The sequence below is a fragment of the Phlebotomus argentipes genome, unplaced genomic scaffold (assembly GCF_947086385.1).
Source record: "Phlebotomus argentipes unplaced genomic scaffold, Phlebotomus argentipes genome assembly contig_2, whole genome shotgun sequence".
Classification (NCBI taxonomy): domain Eukaryota; kingdom Metazoa; phylum Arthropoda; class Insecta; order Diptera; family Psychodidae; genus Phlebotomus; species Phlebotomus argentipes.
Window position 1 is genome coordinate 2,129,770 of NW_026776162.1, and position 24,673 is coordinate 2,154,442.

Here is a 24,673-nt window from a genome sequence, read left to right on the forward strand (position 1 = left end):
CGCAACATATTCTCATCCTTATATATGTATGTATATTAGCTTACAACTCTTTTTTCATAGTCGCTTGCTGTCTACCGAATTTGCATCGAATTTCATATACAGTGAGTAGCTCCCGAGATTATACGTCGAATGCGGTTACCAAATTTCTGAATTTCATTTGGACAATTCATTCATGCATTCGAAAAACTTCTGCATTGATTTTCGCAGGCAAAAAGCAACTGGTGATTTTGAGCCATGACAAAAACTAGCATAGCAAATCTTGTCGCTTTGGATGTCATATTGAATCCATTCTGTGGCGCGGAAATATCCCTCTAGGATGACATTTTGCTGTATTTTTGCTATAAAAATCACTCAATGGCACTGCTTCTGCTAGAGGCATCGCAGTCAATTTCCAATTTATTTCCAGCCACGTCAGATGAGCAACAGAGTATTTTCCCATTTTCCCATAGTCCTTATCGCGCGCCATTCTTCCCTATCTCAAGTGATATTATTTTACAAATAGAATTATCGATACTCTGCCCACCCCAGCGCCGGGCATTAAAGCTCACAGATTGTTGTCAATGAGGCACAAGTGGCACTCATACCGATAAATCTGCTAATAAAGGCCATCCCCATTATTCCAATTCACTACGCTCAGCCTTTTCGCCCATTAGGCCGGACCACGCACTGTCCCTGGGCGTTCCGATGGATCCTCCTCCGGCGCACCCTGTCCGAGGTCATCACGGGAATTCCTAATAAAGCACCCGAAACGTGAACAAATTGTGAAGTGTGAGAAGGAGGGTGAGTGTGTTGAATTAGTTGCGTGGAATTTAATATCAAAGAGTATCTTTGTATCTAAATTACATAAAACACTGCTCATGGAGCCGCGCGTGGCAGTTTCATCAGAATATGTTGCTCATTACATAGAAAACTTTTACACATTGTACACATTAGTGATTCTTGAAGAGGGTCCTCAATTAATTATGATTAATTATGTATTTTGCTGATGGTTCGAGCGAGAATTTTGTAAACGCGCGACCCGAGAAAATTCAATATATGAATTTCTGCTGAACACCACATCCAATATTTAAGGATGACTGTCATATTTAAATGAGAACTGTGTCATCGTCTGTCATATATATCATAAATTTCATCCTTAAGTACAACAGTAGTGCTGAAGGAGCGCTAGAAAATCGATTGGAGGAAGATTATTCCATGAACAACGCAGAATTAGGAATTCTCGCCAGAAGCTTCACCACGGAATTAAAGAAATTTTTAAAGCTCATCCCTCTCTCTCTCCTACATTAATGTCAAAACAGCGCAAATAAAAGTCACCCCACAGTGCTTCACCTGAATTAAATCTGACAATAAGGGTGTAATGGCACAGAAGCAATTAGTGTGGTATTGATTTTCTATAAAATAGGTGACATTGATTCAGAGTGTTTTGTTACCCATCACACAGATGGTAAAATTTCATTTGTTTGAATTATTTATTGACATCAATTCAGACTAAAACTAGGCGAAACATTCACAACAACACATCACGGACAATTCTTAGCAAATGGCACAGAAAACAGTCCTGCATATTTACCTCACAATCACCTTATAAATCAAGGGTAATTTTAATAAAAGCAACACGATGGATTAATGAAGCACGTCTTCGTCTCGGGAATTGTGCTTCTTTCCAGACTTCAGCACAAGGGATTCGCCTCTATTGCCATCGACAATCACTGAAAGGGGTGGATTCTCGGGTAGAAAGGACTCAGTTCCGTCTTTTGTGCCACAGGATCTGTGGGAGTTGCTTTGTCATTCAGTGATCCTTGTACTCCACAATAGGGCCTACGCAGAAGCCATACAACGTGGGGCTTCTCCGTGCATGTCGATACAACTGACCTTAAAAGCTCAACACTTTTGTAGGCAACAAGGGACAAAGGAGGCACGACTTGTGTCGTTGTAGGTAGAATTCAGCGCAACTTCTCGAAACGAGTGCAATTCAACGGTATCACATTGACGAATCCTCTTTCCCAAAACGCGCTCCTCGCAATATGATACATGAAGTATTTGAGAACAGAAGTGAATTCTGAATAATAAACATATGCAAACACATGATGTTTTCCTCTGGAAGTGACCCAACAATATATGTATTCTCAAATAAATAAATGATAGTAGAATGTTGCATATTTTCCCATAAATTCTGCTTGAATAATTGTTGACTAACACAACAGTTTTGTTTTATGTGTAAAATTTTGTGAAGTTACGATCGATATAAAATTGCGCGCCCACCTGAAAAGGTGTTCACTGCCACGAACCAGAAAATATAGTGTGAGGTTGAGCGGAAGCTGATAAGGGTTTTGATGAACAGAAAAAAGGCAGTAAGCCCACCGTGTCGCAGAGAAATATTAATTTTTTGGCTTTTCTCACATTTTTCCGAGAGCTTTCAACCTCATGAATTTACTATGTTCAAACATGGTGTGTTGCGTGTTCACAAATTGTACTCTTTTTGCGCCACTACAATACTTATTTTCGTACATTTTGTATTCTATTTACACACTTTGAGTATTAACACAGGGATTTAGAAGTGTTCCACCTATTTCCACTGAATTCCCAAGCGACTGATTTTATGGTGCGCAGCGCTTAAAATATTAACATCCTGACTGGGGTCAAATTTAATCGCCTCAGAGAGGAAGAGAATTATTGACTAAAAATTGATAAACTCTTGAATATTTACCACGTAGACAATTGCCTGCGAAGTCCGCTCGAGTGTTCTATTAATCACAATTAGATTATGGGGTATATCACATTTATTGTCATCAAAATTGGTGCAATTCATTTACTGGTGATATTGTTAAAATATTTCTGACCAGTCAAACGCAATTGTGGTTTTATTTCAAGTGCATTACAGAAAGTGATGAGCCAAATTGTCAATGGACAGTTTAATTATTGTCATTAAAATTTCATTCATTTTGCAGGCTATTCAGAATGTGTATGTCTAATAGTTCAATTGATTTTACAGAGTTTAAGGACTTCGAAAGCTCTCGAGTTCAAACCTCCTTCTTACGAAAAGGTATAAAATTTTAATATTCTCTGAGAAACATGTCGATAAATTACCAAATGCAAATTTTATGGTCGTTCTATTTTCAGAATTTCAATCATAAAATTCTGGACGTAAAGTTTTTGTATCAAAACTGAAATCTCATTAATATTTTTTGAATAAATTGTGAGAATATTTAGCGCAGAAGCACTTGAAATTGATTCTGACAGAGAAAAGTTCATTAAATATTTTCCACCCATTTATCTTTAAAGTGGCAGATGGACAATTTGCGAGAAAAGCGCAGGTAAAATTGCAATTCAGTGTCACTTTTTCCGCAACAAGTTATTTATTGGCCACTGAGGTGCCAACTGGCAAAGCCCTGCAATGATCGGCTAAGCTGTGGTTCTTCGGGTTTCCCTTGCAGCCTCACTGCCCGAACCTATTGTCTTTTGAGGCGTGCTATTGGCATTTAAAGCAATCAATTCACCCATCTGGTAATTAGCACACACGAGAGCCCTTCAAATGCAGGCATGTCATTTTAAATTTTCCACCTTATCAACTGGAAAAGTCTGGCCACGCACGGAGGGGAAACTTTAATCATAATATTGACACACAACTTCATCTGGAGTGCTTTCGGCACAGGAAACCGGAAAAAAGAGGAGGAAATAATTGGAGAGAGTGAGATGGAGAGTAAATAGCAGAAACTAGAAACATGAAGAAATCAGAGTTTCCGGGAATTGCTGGAGGGAAATTGTGGAAATTCAGGAAAGTTTCTACAGCATTCTTTCCCTTACAACCGCACAAGGTTACTTCACTAAAATGTGAGTGAGTTTTCATCATCTTGACTTTCTTTCTGCCTCTACTTTAATTACATTAGAGAGAATTTATTGACAGTTTTTAATCTCATGTAAAAAAATATTGCCCAAAATTAATTCACAGCAGGGAAAACAATTTTCTCTTGCTATTGTTCCCACAAAATTGCGGTAGCATCTGAGAATGTAGCTCACTCTCAATTTCCGCAGCATCTGGAGAAAATAAACATCATACCTTCATTCAAATTTCTCAAATAAAAGTCAAAAATTCACACCCATATTTTCCAGCTGCCTCATAGAGAGCATTTGAGTTTTCAGCTGTCTTTCATACAAAGTTTCAAAATATACATTTCTACCCCACAAATTTCCACAATCATCCACATTTCACTTATTCACGAGCATAGATTGTCGTTAGTGGAAAAAACATCTTGTTGTTATTGATTTGTTATCCATTAAGAGTCTTCCTATAGAATTTACATTCTAGTCATACAATTCACAGAGATATTGAGTGAAAGCTCTCAATTTTTATAACTATCAATCAAATGAATTCGCCGTACGAATAAAATACAACTCCACAGCGATGAATCTCCGTGAAGCTCGCAGTGATACATTTCGGGTCAGGGTGTGGAATCCCGAGGAACATCTCCGAACCATTTATCCATTTTTCATGATAAGAAAACACAAGCTCATCCTCGGTATTGAACCCCTCTGAGCACATAAAAATGTTGAGAATTTTCACATTTATCTTTCACATTTTCCCTTCTCACACTGTTCACGTATTCGAAAGTTGCAAAAAGTGTTTTTCTTTCAACTTGCAAACCCCAAGTAATTCCCATTTGATCGGAATTGACAGTGATATTTCAATATTTCAATTTCAATTACGGGCGCACAGCCTTCGGAATTCCATGTCCATGCGGCCCCACAAATTAATCCCAATTGTCGCTCCTGTGAGACAAGTCTATTGGGAAGGTGTCTGGCGAAAAATATGTCGCAATAATTTAAAATGTGATTAATTTCCCTCCCAAAACGGCCACACCCAAATTAATAATGCGTTATATATTCGGGCCGACTTCCCAGGAACTCGGCGGGACAAAAGGAACTTCCTGAGCGTCAATTTTAGGGGTTGGCAATTAAGGCGCCGTGGGTGATACTGCGCTGTATATCTATCAAAAGAACAAACTTTATGATGACATTTATAATTTACATTTTAATTTAGTGTGGACACTTAATCCAGAAGACTGCCTTTCATATTCAAATTGATCGAGAAATTGCGTAATAATGTGATATTCATTGTTATATTTTCAAATGAATTGTCATTATTCTGTTAATATCACAATAAATGCTTATTGTTGAAATATAAGAGACAGCAGAGCTTGCGGCGGACGCGAAGTACATATAAAATAGAATAAAATGCACATAATTTGGTAAGATAAAAAGCCATTTAGGAAAATGTGTGCAAATAACATATGTTGTCTCTTCTCTGGAATATGCAAAATGCCACAGGGATCTGCCTCTCTCTGTTCTCTTGCAATTAAATAGAAGGTCCAGGTGCAGAATTGCTCTAAAAGCAAATATCTCCGGGGTGAATTATTCTATGCCGCTTTTTTTGTATCATGAACTGGCAGAGAATCAGGCATAAAACACGCGAGGTCGTAAAAAGTATTTTCCCAGCAACACTTCACTGGAGGAAAATCCAGGATTTCAGTAGAAAGGAAAAAATATAGTCGTCAGGATATCCATTGTGTTGTGAAACCCATACAAACTACCCTTTCTTCAGTCTAAACTTTTAATAAACTGCTTTATCATCTCAATTTCTACTTCAAATTATATTGAATGAGCTCATGAGGAAAGTTCTTTAGTTTGAGGGCGAAAACTTTTCTCAAATAACCAAAGGAGAGCATAATTGGCCGCAAATATGCTTAAAATTTCGCAGCACCTTCTATTACATGGGCGAAACTGAGGGTGTTGCGAAGAAATTCACAAAATACTCCAACAAGTATTAAAGTGTCCGTGAATGATCCCCGAGGAGAGGTCGTTACGAGTTTTGGGGGCGAAAATATCGATTACGGAGCTTCCTTTCTTCATTGCGGCATTGAGCAGTCGTTCCGTCAACGCTACGCTGAGCGGAAATCCACCCAAAAGTGGAGGTTTTAAAAATACTCTCTGGCGGTTTGTAAGAAAATAAGATCACCCATGAGAGTGTTCCCGATAGAAACGACGATGGAGACAAAGACTGTGCAGCTTCCAGTATCTTCAAGCGTATCTTGGTGGATTATCTCCAAATTTGTTCAATTAGAGTGAAAGCATTCCTGATCTTGTGCTGATGGATGCGAGAAAGCAGAGCACTTTTGACAGAATAGAAATTGCAGGCTCAAATCCCAGGTTGGAATGAAATTAAAATTGCATGGAACTTCAGCATCAGTCAGTAACACTGAGATACACATACCCATTTGCCATGCTAATTACGGAAATTCACTGCTGCACAGCACTTTCCCTGCATCTTCCACTGACAAAGTCAAATTTTAATTAAAATTCTGGCCATTTAAGCACCCTTCGTCACACCAATTCTGAGTGTAACATCAAACACATTGAGAAAATGCAGTTACTAAGTGATCAAATTATTTAGCGTCATGAGATAATCTCATAATCTACTTTCTTTGCACACAATTCCCTCGCAATATGCTTCACTTTGTCCCTACTTCATCCGTCAGGGCGTCTCCAACATGTTGCTTCCCATTCCAAGGATTCTCTGAGTAAAGCAGTCCATCGACTGCAACACATTCCCAAGCGAAGAGCTAAGATGCAATTCATTGAGCTGAGATATTGGCTGATCTCTTTAATCGCCAGAGATCCTTTCAAGTCGCCCAAGTTTACATTTGTACACGGTCGAATGATAAATTTGTGGTCAGTGACTGTGGGAAAATAAGACGAGGGTTTGAATGTTTCACGGGGAAAAAAAATCAATGAATCCTTCCTCTTGATTGGAAGAGCTGAGAATTAACTTGGGAGTTTCCGCCAATCACATTTCGTATTGATATTAATGAAATTAGTCTATAGCATATTTAAAGCTGCACTGCAACCTCTTAACTTTAAGAGATTTTGAAACACACGTCTTCATATCCATCTTACACTATTCAATTTCAATTCCAACTACTTTGAATTCCACAACTATTTTTCCCAGGCAAATTCCGAGCATTCAAAATATTTTTGCCGTGCAATTTTGTCAAATAACTTTCGTGAAATGTATGACTTTTCCTGAGTCCTCTGGAGAAATTTAAGAGTCCGCCGAGGGAAATGCTTTTGGGGGAGAAAATGTGTTAGTGGAAAGTTTTTTTTCGAGGGTAAATGGATGCCAATAATGATAAATGATGAATTTGCTGGGTGCTTTTTTCAGCACTCATGGAAAGCTCTAAGCAAAAATCTACTTGGACTTGTGCTTTTTTTTGTTTGCCAAAGCAAACCATAAATTTTCGTCAGCAACAAATGACATTTTGTAAGCGGGGAAATCTTGATTTTTTCAACAAGACACTTCCAATTGAGCTCATGAGGATTTTTCGGCGGTGGCAGAAAAAAAGGGAGGAAAAGTGTAATTAGGTCACGTACCAATTCTAAATGCTGATTAATTTTCCACGAGGCATCACAGCAATTTTCTGGAGTTGCTGCACAAGAGAGGAAATCCACTATGAACACACCACTATGAAAAATGTATGGAAAACACTGAAAGTCATCTGACCTTCCAGACACTTTACTTTCACATTAATCTAACATTCATATTGGGCTCAACTTCACCTGGTCGGACCTCCCTTTCGCGCGTCCCTTTATTTCGACGAGGAACTTTTCCAGCAGGCAAAAAACACCAACACTCGACAGATTTTTAGTGCACAGTGGCGAATTTGCTGTGGGAAAAAGTTGTGCAGAATTTATGGAAATGCCTGGTCCTCTGTTGATTTTTCTCCTGACTGCCTCTGCAGCAGTTCGCACAATTAAACGGTATCTCTGCGGCCCCGGGGATGTGGTGTCTTCTGATAATGAGGGACCCGAGATGGTGAGAAGGGCACACAGAAATGTATCTATTTGCAGATACAATCCACCGTCTCGTTTCTCATTAGCAATCTGTTGCTTCACACACTCGACTCTCTTTTTTTGTGGCTCCCAGCACGGCAACGTTCAGCTGAAACCGCTCGTCCGCGAAAAATGTCCACTCCACCCTCGAGTGGGGGCGCACAAAAAATAGCGGGAGGCTGACTCAGTGTCCTGCTTCGACTGAGGGTCGCTCCGTGAGATTGTCTTTCTTCTCTCGTGACACGCGACTCCGTGGCGGGATGCACCTTAACTCCCCGACAGCGATCCAGGCACTGAGGATACACCGTCGGAGCGTGTTGTATTTCAATGCAACAGACTCTGGTCGGAGTCTCACGCACACCAGCCCGGCCAAAGGTATGCCTTTCACCCTTGATGGGGGAAGAGCGCCAGGATGGCTGCAGAGAGCTTCGCCGTGTGCTCACTACTCGCGATCAACTGTAAAAGCGCTTAACAAAACTACTATTGGTTTATTATTTGGTCACAATTTTGGGAGTTGGGAAAAGAATCGGAAGTTGTCTAGCATAATTTTCAAACACTCCCAGAAGACGACCAGATTCATCACCTCGCCCTGGAGACTTGCGAACGAGCAACGCAGAGCCCCAAAAGCTACAGTTGCTCCACGACGAGAGCTTCGCTTGCGTGAGTGTTGGTGTTTGTAAAATTGTCTGGCGTGCTTCTGGCGCCGGCGCTCTGGACGCCCAAGCTCTCTAGCTCGGGCGCCTCTCGTCCCCCATCCCTTGATTCATTGTCGTCATCACAGCATATTTAACGTATAGAGGCCGTCGCGAGAGAGGCTGTGCCACCACCCCGCCGAAAGCCCAGAGCAGCTTTCCGATTGCCAACAGGTCAGAGCATTACCACGCGCCACAAGTGGCATCCGAGAGCGAGAGCGCCGCGTGCAGGCGATAGACAGAGAAGATGGGCTTCCGGGTGAGCTGCAATTGTCCCAGAATCCACTCCGTCACATGCTCCTTGTGGACCTTTTCGCCCATCCTGAACAATCGGACTCTCCTTGAAGTCCTGCCGGACGGAATCGATTGTAGTACAACACTGCAAATTGTGTGCTGCGTATAAATATAGTATCAAGAGGGGATGCTCTTGTTTAATATGCCCAAGCTCACCTCTCTCTACAGACACTGGCTGATCGTGTGGAAGCTGCAAGTGAGATTCTCGCCACTCAGCGAAGCGCGTCTACAATTCTGACCAGCGTCTGTACTGAGCGCAGATGTAGACGGTGTAAATGTTACATAGAGAGATGCGTAGAATTTCATGTACATATCACTCTATGTATTCGACGGCTTTACGAGGATACAGAACATATATACGAGCACCTGCTCATTCCTCCACCTCATCATATTTCTGTATACTTTACCGCACACTCAGGAGAGGCACAAAAAAAAAGCCGCGCGAAGGGTGAAGCACCACCCTTCGACTGGAATTGCGGGAGGAGCGCGTGAGGGAGGCGAGAATCATAAAGAAGCAGGACGTTTTCATTCGCCACACATTGCCGTTTTAGCAGTATATTCAGTGATTTTAGGTGCTGCCGGATGGTGGTTTTTATCGTCACCAAACCACACCATTGCTGATTCAATCAAATGAGACGTGTTAACATGACAACCACCCACAAACTCAAATTACAATTGACAATTTTGCGCACTGCCAACTCTTCCATGAAATTCACCCCAAAATTGACTAATAAGACTGAGTTTTTGCCAGAAACAATCCACACGAGTAGAGTAAATATCAAATTTCGATGTTTTGTGTCTTCTCTCGGAGCAACTCATAGAAATAAGTGTGATTCTTCTTCATGAAATTTTTACTTTTATTTATCAATAAAAATATATTATTAATATTATTTTATGTCCTATGAAATCAATAGACGAAATAAGGTTTATATTTATGGAAAGTTTCTCGTAAGTACAATTTCATACTATCATTTTCTTTTCATCTCCTCACTCTGTCTTATAAAACATAGTCATACATTGTGATTATATCATTGAAAGTAATGGAATAATTATGTAAATAGGAAATGCACAATTTCACATTCTTTTATACGTTATCAAAACAATTTGAAAGGACTTACAAAAACCAATCTCATGTCTTTGAACCACTCTCTCTCTATTCTCGCTTCTTCTGTTCTCCTCCTCATCCACTGTCTTCTATGAATGTTGTATCTCACTATAGATTGTAGTATAATCCTATTTAAGGTATTTATCATTAATACAAATTGGAATGATATTTCATTTAGACTGAAAATGCTCATCAAGCATTATATTACAAATATATTCAGCGAGCATACTTGGCCCATCGTTCATTCTCTCTCCTTCTCACTAGTGAGAATGGGAACCACAGTAATTTTCAGTTATCTGCAATTTACAAAATGGACTATCAACGTACCGATGGTCTCCTTTTACAAACCCTCTGAATAATTGATTGGGGAGAGGTTTTTGCTCAAATATTGCTCTCCATTTCACACAATTCTCCAATCGCCATTGAGAACATCAATCCCTCTCAGAAGCACAATGCCTGCGTTTTAGAATAATTCACTAGACTCTGTTCATCTCTCTCATAATCATCGTTCCATTATATCATTTATAATCCTAAATGAAATGCATAAAGGCCTGGCAATTAATCTCACTGTCCCACACTACTTTCTTCACCTCTCCTCCTCCCCCTCTTTCGCTCCTACGCAATTTCTCTATGTACAAATGCAAATGTTTCATTAAAAAATATTTCCTCCTTCGGTGTATATTCTTAATAAATAGCAAAATAAATATATATATTCTTCTTCTTTATCTTGGTGTATATTTTTTAAATTTCTATCCATAAAATGTCTCAAAATGATGCCCACTAGTCATATTTTCATCACTACCAATCTAAATTGTAATAGCAACTGAATATTTTGTGAAGGAAGCACAAGCATTTAACGCTGATATCGTCGTCTATTGTGATTATTTACTCCTTTTAAACCGCCCTCAAGCACTTGAATATTTTTCTTCTCTTTGTAATTTTGCGAAAAAAAAAAAACAATTGGAATGTCCAATTCTATGGTTTCTCTCCGCACATCTTCAATATCCCTCTAATTAATTTATGTTACAGCAAGAAGCGTATTTTCTACAATCATTGTGCAAAAAGACAAGCCATAATAATGTAAAAATTCGCAATCATTGCACAAGATTAACATACAAATTTTTATCAATTTTATTTTATACAAAAATGATTCTCACACAAAATGATATATACTTTCTCATATCCACCAAAATCACACAATTCAAGCATATAAAAATATATTTATCATCATTTTTGTATATTGCGCAATTATATTCATTTAATTTCTTTTTATTCTCCCTTTCTCTACTCCATTTACAAAATGTTTTCTTCATTCTGTCCAGCGAATGAATTTGAAATAATTTATCAGCTACAATTACAAAAATTCTCGATCTTGACACAAATTTTATGTATATAATTTCTAAGGATCCATCGTGTATTGGATTCATAAAATAGTGAATCGCTATAAAAGGCAAATACTTTAAAGTGATCTCATTTTCTTGGAGTGTGTTTCAATATTTTTCAAACTCACAGCGCTTCTCAGAATTATCCGAATGACTCCAAATGTCAACCCAAATCAATGTGAATGAATGTAAATTATGTGGAATGCAAATATGAATGAAAGAGTTTATAAAATGTATCATCACAATTATTTGTGCAATTTCCAATGTTCATTTTATTCAATTTAAATAAATCATTTCATGCAACTTTCTGTCTTTGTCAAATATATCAAGCATTCGAATAATTCCAAATAGTCACTGAATTTCACAAAGTGAAAACCTTGCAATTAAATACTTTTCAATTTTTTTTTCTTTTGTTTACACAATCACGATAATGCTGAATTCTCAAATTACAGCAGGATTGATAAGACATTATATCAAGTGTGTTACAAATCCCAAGTTGACCAAATTTTTATATGTACAAAAATTCCATTCACGGAAAATCGTCCCGATTCGCCTCGGGAGGAAATCATTTTCATACCTGCGTCACACACTGGGCATACTTCTCCAGTTCAGCCTTCAGCGTCTTCACCTTGTCCGACTCGTCGCGAAGGCGCCTCACCAGATCTTCAATGGTTATGCCCTGGCTCTGCACAATCCGCTCCAGCTTCGCCACTCGCTGCTCCAGTTCGCCCACTTTTGACTCCGACTGATGCGCGTTCTCGGCGACCACTTCAGTGCCCATGCTTGGCGGACGACCTGCACTCAATTGCCTCATCGGTGAACTGCTCCTGTTCCTCAAGCTGACCGCCACACTCGCCGGTCGCGGCTTCGAGACCGGTTCTTCATTGTCCGGAACAGCAATCTTCGTGGACACCGCCGACACTGACTTGGTCATCACGTCCTCCTTCTTCACCTCGAAGCTCGTGCTCTTCACATCTACACTGTTGGAGCGCACCTCGAAGCTCTCGCTTGTCCTCTTCTGACTCGACGCCATGAACGAGCTGCTGAATGACTTGGACATGTCCATTCGCTCAGTGTTTTCCCCACCGGATGTCACTTCCGCGGGAGATTTGGTAGAATCAAAGCTGGGTGATGTCTTCTTCGCCTGGTTGGCCTTCAACTCCGCCATCCACGGAGCCTTGTTCTTCTCCCACTCTCTCGCCTTGGGCTTCACCAGCTCATCCTCACTCTGCGATGTGTCCTTGCTGTTGTTGTGCTCCTCAATACTGCCACTGCTGCCATTCAGCATACTACTCTCACCACTGGAGTTGAGCGCTGACGTAGGAGGTCGTCTTCCCTTGGGCAACTTCGCCCTGTTGGCTCTCATATCCTTCAGCACGCCACTCGATCTCTCCACCTGATCAAAGTCCGACTCCCCGAAACTCCGAGTGATCCTCTCACCAACAACACCCTTTTCATTGTTGTCCGCCACTTGAGGACTGCCCATTTTACTGGAAGCGCCCCCATCCGGATTGTCCAGATTGCTGGTCTTGTTCTCCGCCGGTTTCACCTTCTTATTCAGCCCAAAGATGTTTGTGGTCACACTGCCGATGGTAGGGGACTTTTTGATTGGCACACTGGGTTTCTTTGACAAGACTGGCGGCGGAGTCGCCTTCTTTTCATCCAGATTCTCCATACTCTTCCTCATATCCACTGAACTTTTGGTGTCAAATGATTTCCTCGGCGGTTTCTCAGCTATTGGATCAACAGATTTGCTCTCCAGTGACTTTCTGTGAGCCGCCACACTGCCTGTCACAATTCCAGACTCATTCAGCGAATCTTTGGAGCCGAAGCTGTCCTTCCGCGAAGAATTGATCGAGTTACTGTTATTCGTCGTCTTCTGAATGATCATCTTTGACGCTGGTGGTGGACGATCAGGCTTAATGCCGCTCTCCTTTGATGGTGATGCTGTAATAACATTAGATTATTATAGTAAGATATTAGGAGACTATCACAATATTTCCCACCTTCAGGCGGAAGAACGAAGACAAAGTTGTCTGGGAAAACACCTACTTTCCCACGCAATTCGCCCTTCCACCACCCCTTGTCGGGCAGATCCTTGCTCAGTATCGTGATTATATCACCCTCGAGCAACTCCAGCTCATCCTCATTCAGTGGCTCGTACGGGAAGAGAACTCTGCAAATCTCCCTCACTGGCTTTGGTGGTAAACTCGGGGCATCTTTGTCCTGTGCCACTGAGTTATTGACACCAGCCGACACCAAGTCCTCGCGCGAGCTGTTGAGACTAGTTTTAGTGCGATTGCCTGAGGTATTTGTTGAAATCCTATTTGCCGACACTGGTGACACATCGTCAACGGTTAGGACGAAGTTGGATGGGAAGACACCTACTCGATTGCCCAATTTGCCGCGCCACCATCCCTCCTCCACCTGCAAGAAGCCACAGAGAAAGAGTGGTGATTAATCATGGGTCAGAAAGTTAATTAAAGCGAGAGTGTCGCTCTTTCGATTAAATGCTAATCCATCCACTGGATGTGACAGCGATAGTGTGCTTATCGGTGATCTTTTCTCTTACATTACATACCTCGCCTAGCACTTCAATGATGTCACCAACCGCCAGGGAAAGTTCGTCATTGTTGTTCTGTGTATAGCTGTAAACCACTTTGCATCGCCTATTTGATGCTGCAGATTTATCCCTAGACATCCAATGAGCAAGAGATGGAAAGGAAAAGAGGAGGAATTAATTCATGACATAAAATTCGTTCTGTTACAAATTTAGCATCTCTCCACTTCTCAAACCCCAAACGAGAAACTTTTATGCAAAGCAGAACATTTATTCACAAGTCTGGCAAAATGTCACTAAATTACAAATGAGACACATGACGACATTCCATAATTGCTCACGATTTCAATTTCACAAGAAGCACAGTGAGCTCAAAAGTGATTCTTTTCATCTCACCACAGATCAATGGAAGACGTAACTGAGCATGGAATATGATCATTTGCATTATTCAACTTCTCGAAATGGTCAGTTATTCGCATGATTTACTGCAACTCAAAGATATTTCTCTTCCAGTGTCCAATTACATAGAGTACAGTGAGTCACAAAACCGTCACCCAGAGATCATTAAACTCTTGTCTTTGAACTCATCGCGCCATGATTAAACAATAATAAATCTTATCTCCATAGCGAATCAAAAAGGGCGCAGAAGAGCATTGTGTTTTCGGCAAACATATTGTTGTAACTGTTCCGTGTGCTCACTGTGATGGAAATTGTCATTTGAATGAACCTCCAAAATAGGATTAACCATAAAAAAATATACATAATAAATCCATAACAGTTATAGTTAGATTTTCTCTTTCTAAACTACTCGACACCCAAATTTTTGCATATAGTCACACCTCAAAAAAGCCCTGATATGTCAACACTTTTGCGATCAACTGTACGCATTGTTTTTCTTTTCTTATACTCTTGTTGCCGCTTCTACATCGCGCGGTTTAGCGACATTTTTTTCTGTTAATACAAACACCGTAAATGTCTCAAGAAAATGTATAACGTTGAATTATTCATGATACGACAGATCTCAATTTACATATGAATCATCAAAAGTTTCCTCGTTGACAATTTTAACTCTCTTCTTCTCATTCTTCCTATGATGTCACACTTTGTTTCTTGCAATTCTCTTTATCTTTTCCCCTTGTCCATATGTGTGTGTGTGTGTGTGTTTGTCTTTTTCACCTCGATTTACATCAATTACCATCTAGCGGTAAATTTACAATCAATCAACATAATTAATAAGTTAATGCAGAAAATTGCAAGAAGAGCCAAGATAGTGTTTAATGACTGATTCAAATGATAATTGAATTGCGAGATGCTTGTGTTGTTATTTACCTCAGCACAACTGGATTTTTATCGTCCGGCTCCAGGACACGCACAAAATTGTCAGGAAACATTCCACTTTTGCCAGAAGACGCTATTGTTCCTTCCCACCAACCGCCTGGTTGTACTTTAATATTCTGTATGATGGCACCTTTGACCAGACTCAGTTCATCTGGTTGCATCGCTGTGTAATCGTGTTCAACTATTGCACTCACTGGAAAGACAAGAGAACAGGAAAGAAGGTGAGTGATGGTAGGATTGCTAAAAGAAATTCACCGATGTTATTTGCGTATGCAAAAGTGTCTCTCATTCTTTTTTTTTGCAACTGCTGCTCAACAACATGACACACTAAATTTTGCCATAGCACAAAAAAAGTTCTTCCTCCTCTTTTGGGTCATTAAACTACTTTGAGAGATTCCCACACACAAAACAATAAATTGGCGGCTCAACACGCAAAATTACCTCCCGAAATTCTCAATAAAACACCTCTTTTTACAGCAAAGCATAATACCCTAAACACTCTTTTCTGACGACACTCTTCAACTGAATGCCAATCTTTGTTTATCGTTTTCCAACAGACAAATTAGAGAAATACCTCCTTTTCTTGGTGGGGGCATCAGTGAATTTTTGTTGGTGTGTTTAGACGCCCAATTTAGCCTCTCTTTCTCACACTCTTTGCCTTTTCACGGGTTTGATTTCGGAATTATTGTAGGAAAAAAAGAGCATTATCATGAAATGTATTGCCAAGGTGGCAGCTGATGGGGAATAATTAAAAAGCAACACACATAATAACATAATTTAAGTGCCTCTCTACACCTGTTGTTAATCATCATTGCTCCCTAGTTATTTCACGTGTGTTTTCATTTTGTTGCAGAATTTTGTAATGCACTCTTTATATCACCATTATTTCCTTAATTCATTTCTAAAGAGGTAAATTAATTGTTAATTTATCAGGCATCATCAAGTCTGATACTCTCTTTGTACTTTTCGGCAATTTTCCCTCATGATCTCCATCATATTGACATTCTTTGCCATCTTGCGCGTCTTCATACTTTTTTTTTAGCATTCACTCACGAAAACGCCCTAGAGTTTTCTACATTATAATAAATTAAGCCGCAAAATTTATCACCCTTGCCACACAGAACACAGACCAGCAAGCCGAAAAATATTATTGCCCAGCGAAATTATGTAAATTTTTACGACGGATAGTGATCTTCCTACAAGTGAATGCAATTTCAGACGTCTGATTTAATTTTTGTCAGTCCGCTCACCACAGCGCAAAACGTGCCTTTTCGTTACACTTAAACTCCTATATCATTGTTTGAAGAGCCATTTTAATTACAATATTTTTTTCTTCTTAATTCCTCACCTCATGTGCATACATTATATACCATTGAGGAGGCATTGTTGTGTATTTTTCGTACGTTATATATTATTTCCACGAGTTGTATTTACACAAAAAGTCATTTTTGTGTGCCTTTTAATATACGTAAAACACATTCGATAAACCTGTTCTCCACACTCTCTGCTGCCCCAAAGAAGTTTCTTTCACGAGGAAATCCAAACGGCAAGAAAAGACACGCTGTATAGTTGAAGTAGCTTTTGTTCAATTGCTCAAGAAAGAGAAGACCTAAGCACACATAATAATATTTATGTATCGAAGTTGGAAGTACTTTTACATTACATTTTGCTGGTGGGCTTTGAGCTGGAGAGTTTGCTCGGAGTGGCGAAGAGATAGAGAAAAAGACAGAGAGAGAGAGATATTGAGTTACTAAACCCGGGGCCAGTTTTTCAGAGTTTACAAACACACACCATTATCTTTCACAATTTTCACTGATGGTCTAAACCCCAATGCCATAACAACACTTCAACACAGCCTTGCACAAGCATTAATCACTTGAGATTCTCCCGAATTGAATTTCACCCGCGAAAGGCCCAAAGGACACTCGTTAAAAATGTTTTTGCTCAAATACCCAACTTTCTATAGAACAAAATCTTTTGGCAAACTTCAGTTCATTTAATATTCGTGAATTGAATCTGAATTTCATAGCTTTCAAAAACCCCACAAAATGCGGTTGAAGCAAGGTTGTTGCCTTCTGGATTCATATAAACTTGTCATTTCATAGAACTTTCATTTCTCTAACACTCCGTGAGCTTCAACTACTTTGCAATACACACGAGAGATTTGCGCCAACTCTTGCGTCTGTGTTACACACATGAAACATTTATCAACGGAATTAATATTAAAGCTGATATAATGTCTTGACTCACATTTTCGTCTTGAAGCAGTTTTCTGACACGTCCCGAATTGTGTAGCTTCTTCAAGCCCATGATTTTGCCATTGTTACAGCACTAGCTGTTTGTTCTGACATTTAGGGATAAGCAACTAAATGAATAACAAATATTTAGGTACACCAGTGGCCAAACCTCCTCTTCTTATATTATCCCTAAGACCACTAGAACTTCCTACACTCAAGTGACACCTCTCAAATAGCACACAGTCTAAATTTCTTATCAACTTTTCCCACTCCAAGAGTACATGACATATCTCCATATCTGTCCACTCGTTATAAAAAGTTCTTCCCCTGTTCACTTTTAATCGGGTTTACCTACAATTATTGCCAACTCTATATACTAGAGATAAGAATTGATAACTGTCCCATGGTTGAATACACCAAGAGTCAAACTTCATGCAGACTCTGCAGTGTTCAATACGGATGAAGAGATTCATTCACTGATTGTATATGAAGTCACAATCAAATGGCCACAAACCAGACGCAATTCTCATTCAAATTTCCCACTTTCGATGTTGACAGAGAACCGGTTGACTCATTTTCAATCTCCATTGATTAATTTTTCTAGACAAAAATCCCATTTTCGCTGACATCATCACCAATATAACCATTATCAGATATGTTACGTTTCACAGTTTTGCACTTTAGCAGCAGCTCCTCATTTCATCTCCAATACCTGCTGCTTCTCTTCTGGCAGAAACATTCCAATTATGAATTATTCATGAATGACAAATTAGAAATGCATCGCAAAATACATCTTCATATTTATATTACGACTCTTCTTCGTCCATCTCATTATGCTTTATGATCGCGCAGTGAAAGAAAATCATGTTCTTTGAACATCGGACAATAGGCTCTTCTTCTTCTCTTCCACAAATGATTCATCATCACAGAGGACAAGAGTTCAGGCTCTCGAGTTGATGGGAAAACTAACTTCATCATCATCCATTTTCAACCCTTGGGTCAGAGAGATTCCTATCACAAAGACCGGAAAGACAATGACTCACGAGATTTGGCACTGAATTCTGTCATATTCCAAATGGTTCTCAAACATTGAAGGGAATTCTTGGGAGTCAGGTGTAAAATATTGATATTCTTGCATCAGAAGTGCCCCAATTGCATAAGATTATTGCAAATGGAAGCACACTCTATGCAAAATTCAAGGAAGACGAAATTACACGTTGCAAAAAAAGTAATTTAAATCCCGGCAAGCAAACGTGTTACAAAGATTACCATACGCGTATGGTATAGAGAAATCAATATGCATTAGCATCCGATGAATTTTAAATAACACGCAAATTCGCCTACAATTTAGTGTGATCCAATGACCTAGAAATCTTCGCTCTTCCAATTGCTAGGTCATGGTCAACATTGAGACGAAATTCTGTATACATTTTCTCTCACCGAGGCAGACAATATCATGTTGATTATGAACTGCCAGCTCTCCGTCATCCCTTTGATAATAGCCTGAACGTGTTACTGGCATAAGATATATAAACTTCATTGACCACAACCACTTGAGCAACACTATTAATCTACCTTCATGAAAGTGACAATAAGCTAGAGCGAAGCAAGCAATTGTGCAGCATTCAAATAGTAGGAACAAAAGTGTCACTCTGAGACTCTGACCTAAATTATTGCCATCAAAGACCAATTATCATGTACAAGAATCTTGCATTGCACGTACGACAATTTCATTAAGTCATCTCTCTCTCTCTCTCCAGTTGACGATGAGCGGAGTCATGGGAAATCAAATCACCCACACTCCTTGGCTCATCCATCGAGTTATTTTGAGCTTCTCCAGACAACGGAATATCACAGATTTTCCCCGCCCGGTGAAGCCATTGAAGGTCTCCTTCGACTGGTAAACAGAACTGACATATTAATTGGCGATGGAAGAGTGTGTGTTGGGAAGTAGACGAGGAAATGACTCAACACACTGTTGTTTGAGCGCAAATTTCACCGCAAGTGTTGCCCTTCCTGGGCGCGGGTGGAAAAGTGCCAGCAGAAAATCATTGACCCAGTCCAACATGGCAATTTTCACTTTCCCCCTAAGACACACAATGTCCATGAATTTCCTTATCAAAGCCACCCATTAAGAGACAAGACATTTTCTATGGAAAGACACCATGATTTTTCGGTTGAGTCACATGTATTTTTGCCTTTTATGTGAGGGCATCGCGCGCAGAGAAACATAATAAATTTTATTGTTATTGAACATAAAAATCAAATGACATTAAATGGCGAAAAAGAAGAAAAAAAAAGATAATGGGCTGTGGTAGAAAATGTATACACATTTCTTCCCCCTTATTTGAAAGCATCGCACCCAAGATTTTGCGATGAAAGTTACTTTCGCTCCAGACACACTATTTTTAATTAATAGTTTTACCGTCGCCAATTATTCGCTCAAGAAGGCACTTGATGCAATTTTGCTCAGAGATCTATCGACCGCAGCGTTTCCCCTTAAATGGAATTTGATCTACTTGACGTGCTTTTGTGCTTCAATTCGGATGGGATTTCTTACGCCACAAGGAAATCAACTTTTCACCACACAAAAGCGACCGGATTAGAAGGAAAACCCTTCCCAAGAGTCGAGAAACCTTCACTATGAAGGCGGCATATTTCATCTATTACAGTTTTGTAAACATTGTGACTAATAAAGTTCTTTCCAAACGTCAAATTTCTGCCAATAAGCGAGAATGTCGAGAATTTATTGGCAGAGATGAGCAAGTTTTGCATGCTTTGAGGCACGGATATTATCTAATCACAATGCATTTACCTTGAATGCATTGAATTGCAAAAATTCTACCAGAATATGTCAACAAGTTGATTGAAAATAAAAATTTTTTTTATTACAGACACGCTTTGTTGTCTGTTACATTGCGATTGTTTAACATTTCCTGCAGTTTCGAGAGATTAATTCAACAGAATAAAGGAATTTGCAGGAAAATTGACTTAAAACATAACAACGATATGCTATAGATATCAAATCCAATAGGAAACATGCTAGATAAAACAAATATGTTCATACGATCCTGACTAACTGCTGTCGTTTCACATTTTTATTGGTATTCCTCAGTTCAGCGAAAGGACATGCGTTGACAACTGGGTCAGAGGAAATGCTATGGAAACGATTGGGGACACTTTTCCTGACCTCTTTGCAGCCCTGCCCAAGTCATAATGAACACATTTCTCCGCTTTCTTTGTCCCCAAACCAAAGACGCTCCCGGAAAGTCGTCAGAAGATATCTTCTGACTCAACCTCGTGGCGGCCTTTCTTCGTGCATTCACTCCTAAGCTCACTGCCCAATTTCACACCCTCAGAGCTGTTCTATTTACACCCTCTTCAGCACAAAGATGGTTCAGTGCACCAGGGAAACAGTGTGGAACCCCCCGGAAGCTCCTGAGGCACTCAAACTCACCACTATTTCGTGTCGCCAGACTATCCATTCTTTGTCGATGTCACCGGACAGGATGAAGGAGGAAGAGGCTGCTTGTGCGTCACCAATGGGAAAGTTCTCGAGGTGTGTAGCAAAAATAGGAGTTTTCTATGTCACTGGCTCTCCTCCTCACTCACTCGTTGGTCTTGTGGTGTGCAAAAAAGCCACCGAAATGCCACTCCGCAGATTGTTTTTCTCCAGGGTCACTTTTCCAGACAAAATACATGCAAATTCAAGTGTCACGCGAGCTAAATCACTTCACGGAGGTTTTCTGCATTTTTTCCGCACTACACTTCGCGACCCTGCCCAGATGATATCATTTTAATTTGATAAAATACCGAAATGATACACCTTAAGCGACAAGAGGTGTGACGCCATTTTGGAATTTAGCCTAAAATACCCAAAACAACGCCCAACGGTCGCCAGAGTACTCTGGCGGGCGACACAGGCGATGTTCTGCCGGACGCGGAAATGAGGTTAGGTGGCGTGTTGTTTTCTTGCTGGGGATTACATAATTTCGTAAAAAGATGGTAATTTGCAGTTGATTGATTCACCAACAGGTGTTTAATTTATTGCTGACTTGCAGATGATTTCCAGAGGGGTTAGAAGCGGTGTGTCAGTAGCGAAGTATGCCCGGAGAATGGCCACGAATCCTGACAATTCGCCCACTGTTGTCCTGCAGGAAGTTGGCAATGCCGGAATAATCACTCTGGATCGTCAGAAGGCTCTCAATGCCATCAATCTGGATATGGTCAGGTGGGAAATCGCTTTTCCTGCGTGTCTGGAAGGTATGTGACAGAGATGTGCTTCGATTTCAGACAAATTTATCCAGCCCTCAAGAAGTTTGACGAGACCAAGAGCTTGATCATCATCAAGGGAGCGGGAGAGAAGGCCTTCTGCGCCGGAGGGGACGTGCATGCCATAGCGTTCGGTGACTTCGAGAAAGCCAAGGCCTTCTTCCACCAAGAGTACACCGTTAATGCGACAATCCAGGCTCTCCGAAAGCCATACGTGGCACTCATTGACGGGATCACAATGGGAGGTGGCGTGGGGCTTTCAGTCCACGGACGATACCGCGTGGCCACCGAAAAGACCCTCTTCGCCATGCCCGAGACAGCTATCGGCCTCTTCCCTGACGTCGGCGGCGGTTACTTCCTTCCCCGCCTTCGCGGGAAACTCGGTATGTTCCTGGGCCTCACAGGAGTGCGTCTGAAGGGTCGTGACGTGGAGAAGAGTGGCGTGGCGACGCACTTCTGTGACAGCAAGAAGATCCCAGAACTCGAGGCTGAACTCTGCAAGTGCTCCTCGGATCAGGAAGTCTCTCAAACTCTAGCCAAATTCTGTCCCAAGGACTCTACGGAGTTCGTCCTGGAGAAGTACATGTCGCAGATCAATGAGTGCTTCAGCGGCGCGACGGTTGAGGAGATTCTGCAGCGCTTGAGGAAGGATAATTCCGAGTGGGCGCAGGGAATACTCAAGACTCTGGCCAAAATGTCCCCAACGAGCATGAAAGTGAGCAAGAAGCAGATCGATTTGGGTGCCAAATTGACCCTTCCCGAGTGTCTGCTGATGGAGTATCGGCTGGCAGTGCGTCATGCCCAAGACAGTGACCTCAAAGAAGGTGGGAATTCATCATACGAGTTTTCTGTAGAGGTCAAAAGCTGAATTATTTGTATGCTTCTTGCAGGTGTTCGAGCGCTGCTCGTGGACAGAGACAATCAGCCCAAGTGGAATCCAGCCACGCTGGAAGCTGTGACGGATGAACACGTGGATGCCTTCTTCAAGCCACTGGAAGAAGAGTTGAAATTGTAATGAAACTGATGCTGGGTCACCCAATTTGATTCAATTAGCGAGGTTTTGGGCTCAAAATTTTCCATTCACACCTATTTTCACAACCGCGGAAGCAGATTTTCACTAATTCATTGTCATCTTTCCAGCCCAGAGGACATCCTGAGTGCGAAGCTGTGAGGCTGAGGAAACGAACCAGGAGCCGAAAGTGCATTTATTTTACACAATTGTTGAATAAAAAAAAACTTGTTGATTTCATCATTCCGACTTTATAAATTTATTTTCATCGATTTTCCCCCAAATTGAAGTTGATCTTTTTACCATTAGAAACCTAATAGAAACTAATTGTTTTTGCTGCTTTCCTCTGTAATTTACATCATGACGAATTTATCAGCGATTACAATGGTACAACGTTGTGAAAAGAAGAGGACAAACTGAATATTCAAAAAGAATATTTCATCGGTTTTTGTTGGCTCCACACACTTGAGACTTTCTTGTGGATCGCTAATGTTGTTTTTTTTTCTCGGTTTGATGGAAACGTGAGAAGCGCAGGGACAAACTTAGTCAATGTATTGAGCTAGCCAACGAAAGCCCTCGCCGTAGCCTTGTCGCTTGAGGACGGAGCACATGAAGAGCTCCAGGGGACGCCCGGGCAGCTCTGACCGCGCCACTTTACCCTGAATGGAGGAAAACAGTCAGAAAAAGCAGATTCAAGGTGGGATTTTCAGGCTCAGTCACTCACCTTTCCCGTGGTTAATTGATACAGCTGGAAGAAATTCCTCAATTCATCCTCACTCGCGGCGCCCGGCTTGTCGATTTTGTTACCCAGAATGAGGACGGGGCAGTTGGAGAGGGCCTCATCCGTCAGCAGCGAATCCAGCTCGATCTTGCTCTCGGGGAAGCGGCCTCTGTCCCAGGCGTCCACCAGGAACACGATGGCATCCACAGCCGGAAAGTAGTCCTTCCACACGCGGCGCGCCTGAGTGTGGCCGCCGAGATCGAATGTCGTGAAGCGCATATTGCCTATGGACAGTTCCTCCGATGCTGCAACAAGCGGAAAAGCCCTTAGTCACGCTCTCGCGGGCTGAAAACTGTGCCAAACTTACTGGGATGCAGCGTCGGAACATGTTGTGCCAATCTATCGTCTTTCAGCATGTGCAGCAGAGTGGTTTTACCAGCATTATCTAGTCCTAGGAACAACAGCTTCCCGGATTTCTTCCATAAACCTGCCAAAGAGATCAAAACACACATTGCAGTCATTTAGCGTCTCGCGCGCGTCCCAGCGAAGCCCGGAAGACAAACGATGTAACACCCAATCGCTTTACGCAACAATTGAGGTGTCGTAAACCGACTTGACCAGGCTTTCTCCCAGCTCCACTGAAGCCCACAACATACGGGACAATGGACAATGAGTCTCACCGAGGTATCCTAGAACGCCAGTAAACCAATCCCAAATGAACATCTTTGAACTTCCCGACGAATATCTGCAAAGACAAAACACAACAGATCACTTATCTGACCTTCTCGCCACTCCCGGAAGCTCAAGTGTGCCCCCTCGAGCCCCCACTTTTCGCCAAAAAATGAATTTTCACTTTTCGACTTCGCAACGGCGCCGCGAGGGGCGCTCACACTGAGAATGTCATCACAATGCTGGCTGGATTTTTCCCACAGCGATTTTCACCTAATTCACTTGCGAATTTTTCAAAATTTTATCGTAGACAAGTGCGTAGTAGTAGTACCTTTGTGATTGTGCACAAGAGTTGAATTACAAAGCAATAATAACTATAAAAATCAAAGAATTAATCTAGACGTAGACGTGGTTGACAAATGACAGGAAGTTCTGAAAGTTCTATTGATCGCTGCGCCGCTAGTGAACGGGTTTATAAAGCTAAAATATTCCTCGCAAGCGACGTGAGAG

General features: G+C 41.1%; 4 protein-coding genes across 6 annotated transcripts in view; 1 reads left to right on the forward strand and 3 right to left on the reverse strand.

Annotated features, from left to right (window-relative positions):
- Positions 1-7,910, reverse strand: part of LOC132265448 (uncharacterized) — a 55,855-nt gene extending 47,945 nt beyond the window's left edge. The window contains exon 1 of the mRNA XM_059766151.1: positions 7,426-7,910. The gene's annotated coding sequence lies outside the window, so the exon portion shown is untranslated. The remainder of the gene's footprint in view (positions 1-7,425) is intronic.
- Positions 7,911-9,711: 1,801 nt separating this feature from the next.
- Positions 9,712-21,341, reverse strand: LOC132264722 (SH3 domain-containing kinase-binding protein 1). The gene is made up of 5 exons (XM_059765013.1): positions 20,950-21,341; positions 15,247-15,448; positions 13,939-14,050; positions 13,364-13,784; positions 9,712-13,304 (listed from the first exon to the last, which is right to left on the reverse strand). Exons 1-5 carry the CDS (start codon positions 20,975-20,977, stop codon positions 11,929-11,931), a joined length of 2,139 nt encoding a protein of 712 aa, XP_059620996.1. The 5' UTR covers positions 20,978-21,341; the 3' UTR covers positions 9,712-11,928.
- A 52-nt stretch (positions 21,342-21,393) lies between these two features.
- Positions 21,394-23,014, forward strand: LOC132264789 (3-hydroxyisobutyryl-CoA hydrolase, mitochondrial). 2 transcript variants are annotated; one of them, XM_059765110.1, is made up of 5 exons: positions 21,394-21,497; positions 21,554-21,723; positions 21,786-22,588; positions 22,655-22,821; positions 22,905-23,014. In XM_059765110.1, the coding sequence occupies exons 1-4, from the start codon at positions 21,495-21,497 to the stop codon at positions 22,777-22,779; spliced, it is 1,101 nt and encodes a 366-aa protein (XP_059621093.1). In that variant the 5' UTR covers positions 21,394-21,494; the 3' UTR covers positions 22,780-22,821; positions 22,905-23,014. The 2 variants fall into 2 exon arrangements, with proteins under 2 accessions (XP_059621093.1, XP_059621092.1); XM_059765109.1 differs by having other exon boundaries at positions 22,655-22,775.
- Positions 23,002-24,606, reverse strand: LOC132264790 (GTP-binding protein SAR1). 2 transcript variants are annotated; one of them, XM_059765112.1, is made up of 5 exons: positions 24,495-24,606; positions 24,175-24,239; positions 23,862-23,981; positions 23,498-23,799; positions 23,002-23,432 (listed from the first exon to the last, which is right to left on the reverse strand). In XM_059765112.1, exons 2-5 carry the CDS (start codon positions 24,215-24,217, stop codon positions 23,316-23,318), a joined length of 582 nt encoding a protein of 193 aa, XP_059621095.1. In that variant the 5' UTR covers positions 24,218-24,239; positions 24,495-24,606; the 3' UTR covers positions 23,002-23,315. The 2 variants fall into 2 exon arrangements, with proteins under 2 accessions (XP_059621095.1, XP_059621096.1); XM_059765113.1 differs by lacking the exon at positions 24,495-24,606 and adding an exon at positions 24,437-24,484.
- Between the last annotated feature and the right edge of the window lie 67 nt (positions 24,607-24,673).